This window comes from Asparagus officinalis, chromosome 9 (genome assembly GCF_001876935.1).
Source record: "Asparagus officinalis chromosome 9, Aspof.V1, whole genome shotgun sequence".
In the NCBI taxonomy this organism is placed as follows: Eukaryota; Viridiplantae; Streptophyta; class Magnoliopsida; order Asparagales; family Asparagaceae; genus Asparagus; species Asparagus officinalis.
In genome coordinates, this window is record NC_033802.1 from 1,381,833 (window position 1) to 1,384,776 (window position 2,944).

At 39.7% G+C, this 2,944-nt stretch overlaps 1 protein-coding gene across 1 annotated transcript; it reads right to left on the reverse strand.

The window, feature by feature from the left end:
* LOC109824792 lies at positions 2,149-2,740 on the reverse strand. The gene is made up of 3 exons (XM_020391438.1): positions 2,608-2,740; positions 2,452-2,511; positions 2,149-2,378 (listed from the first exon to the last, which is right to left on the reverse strand). Exons 1-3 carry the CDS (start codon positions 2,726-2,728, stop codon positions 2,167-2,169), a joined length of 393 nt encoding a protein of 130 aa, XP_020247027.1. The 5' UTR covers positions 2,729-2,740; the 3' UTR covers positions 2,149-2,166.

Consider the following 2,944-nt stretch of genomic DNA (forward strand, 5'->3'; position numbering starts at 1 on the left):
GGCGTCTCACTTGTGCTTATTGTTCATATCATTCTTGTCGCCATTATCTATTGTTCACATTGTCCACTATCTTGTTTATCTTGTTTATGTTTATATCACCCTTAGTTTATATATCCTTGCATATATATTTCATCATATAGGATATATCACTTTGTGTATATTGCATATTCTTGCCCATAATAGATTGTATACCTATCTTACAAGAATAAAGTTGTTAATTATTTTTAATTGGCATTTAATCGGATTAGATTAGCATAAGACCCTAATAACCCCCCCTCTAGGGTCTAACACAAACAAGAGACTAGGAGATAGAATATAAAATTCTTCCTCTCCGATTCCGGGTTTATCTCTACCGACAAACAAGAGATTGAGAAACGGAATATGCAATTCTTTTTCTCTCCAATTCCGGGTTCATTTTCCTGTGTAGGAAATATAACATATTCTCATTCTAAAATCCATGTCGTTCGCACATGGGGGATGTTATCTCTATCCCTTATTAGAGATAAGCCTACATCTAACACATGTAGCCTACATATTCAATATGATAGTTTAAAGTCTAAAAGAGTTTAATTCTTTTAGCACAACGTTATATGTGAAACGGACTTAGATAATTCACATACTAGCCCGACTCAAACGGTAGTTGGTAAAGGCATATCAAATCCGTTGATGGCTGAGGATTTGCCAAAAATTCTATAAGTATTGTGATTATTTATTCTTAACAAGAACGAGTAATCATAATAAAATATCAATAACCAAAATAGTTCACTATATTAACCAAAAGAGTTTAAACAAGACAGCATAAAAAAAATAAATAAATGTATGTTCTCAAAATTACAATAATTTGTAATGGCGGAGTTCATCTTCTAATTGGGAAAGCCTTGTCGCAAAAGCCAACTCGAGCTCAGGTATCAGATTTGCTTTAAATTTCCTTTCATCGATGCTTCGGATTTTGGCGGCTTCTTGTTCCTTGTCAGCAAAAATCTTGTCCTGAAGATTCAGTTGTCGGAGTGTAATCACCTCGGCTTGAGTTACCTCCGCTAGATCAGACTCCAAAAATTCACAAGCATCCTTAGCTTCGGCAAGTTGCTTTTCTAAATGAGCTATCTCTGCCCGACGCGACTCCAAGTCACGATACATGTCCACCTTTATTTGTGCCTTCTTGGCAACACTCACCTGGAGTTGATTGATGCGAGTTTTAACTACTTGAAGTTCAGATTCAACGGATTTTTGAGAATCACGCCATACTTGCAGCCTCAGGTCCATTTGAGAAGCGATATAAGAAGGCGCGCCATTAGCTCGGAAATTCTGTAACTGCTCGATGTGTTGTTTAAGATCAACCAAATAAGCTTCAAGGGAGTTAGACAATTCGGTGCACCCCTGTTCTTTAATTCCTGACACATGGTGATCGAGAGACTTCTTGAAAAGTTCAAATGGTGAACCTTTAAGGAGAATTCGATCAACCATGGCGTTTAAGAAAAGAATGAAGCTTTGGATGTCAATACAAAGGGAAATTTTGTCCGGATCTTCACCTGCCAATAAAGCTCGAATGCAATCGGACAATGATGAAGAAAGATCTGCAAAGAGAAATAGATATAAAATATACACGTTCGCATACGGCAATGAGTAGAATTATCCCAAATTCAAAGTGTGATTACCTTGACTTGTCGAGGCTGAGACCTGCTCCACGACATCCGAAGTTTGTGTAGAGGTAATGCTGGGCGGTGGATTCATTACATCAAGCTGTTGTTCAATTACAATTTTTGACGACTTCGGGTCTAAGTCGCCAAGGTCTTGAGGAGCAAGTTCTGTCAATGAGAAAAGAATGAATAAACACTTCACAAGTATTAATCTAACTGCGAAGCACAATTAGATAAGACGTACCAAGTTGAGCTGAAGTAGCAGGAGGTTGCTCTTCTACCATAACATTCGACCCTCCTACTTCATGATCCACTGGAATCGGAGTGAAAGGCACAACAGGTCCAGCTTCGAAGTGGAAGTCGAAGGAGCAGCGGCTGGTGGTTCAACTTCAGCTGGAGGACTTGCCAGAAGTAAGAAACCCAAACCTTCAGGTTGATCACATTCACCAATGACGGTAGATGCATCAACTTCGTTGGTTGGTCCTCTTCAAGAACAATAACAGATGAAAGTACAGTTGAAAACTGGAGTCTAAAAGGGTATACCTTTTGATGCATCTGCTTCAGCTGAATCAACTCGAGTAGTTGGTCCTGTAGTAGCGGATGGAACCGGAGTCGATAGTATATCGGAGATCTCCTGGTGTACATCTTCAGAAATGTCAAGATCGAAGTCTCGCTCATCGAAATCTCCGATACCCATATCATGGGTAAGTTCTATGTCTTTCGGTTCGTTGACAGGGATGTCTATTAAGCAGAAAAATCTGTCAACATATATGCAAGAAATATGAAAGAATCAAAACAAATAAAGTGAGATTACCTTCAACAATAGTTGCGGGATTAGCAGCGCTACTACCCGCACTCACCTCCTTTAGTTTAACTAAAAGAAGATAAAGCGCACAAGTTAGTAGGAGAGGAACACGTTCTGATTCACTTATCTTCCGAAAATGTCCCCCAAAAGAGAAAACATCAGTACCTGTATCTGCGGTTGGCGAGGTCGATGTGGTGGCTGGAGGAGGAACAATGTCCATATGAAGGGGTTCCTCGTTCATAGCCTTGTGCACTTGTTCAGTGAAGCTAGATTCATCAACATCCATTAAACCCGGAGAAGAAGGCTCGGGCACGATTTCCCCTTCCTCTTCTGGCTCAGCTATAATGGCAAAGAGAGAAATAAGACGCTATATTCAAAGGTGAAATAATAAAAAAAATGATGAAATCTTACCCTCTGGAAGATCCTGAGTAAACTTCTCCTCAAATAACGGAGAAAGTTGGCGTTCCCGATGAGCCGTCTTTTTAATCCTCTTCGAGGCACG

Bases quoted from the DNA above. Each gene is read 5' to 3' on its own strand.
- LOC109824792 (XM_020391438.1), bottom strand. From the start codon at position 2,728: ATGGATGTTGATGAATCTAGCTTCACTGAACAAGTGCACAAGGCTATG. The intron at 2,512-2,607 runs GTACTGATGTTT...ATCTTCTTTTAG, and splicing joins CTCGCCAACCGCAGATACAG to TTAAACTAAAGGAGGTGAGT. The intron at 2,379-2,451 runs GTAATCTCACTT...TCTGCTTAATAG, and splicing joins TCCCGCAACTATTGTTGAAG to ACATCCCTGTCAACGAACCG.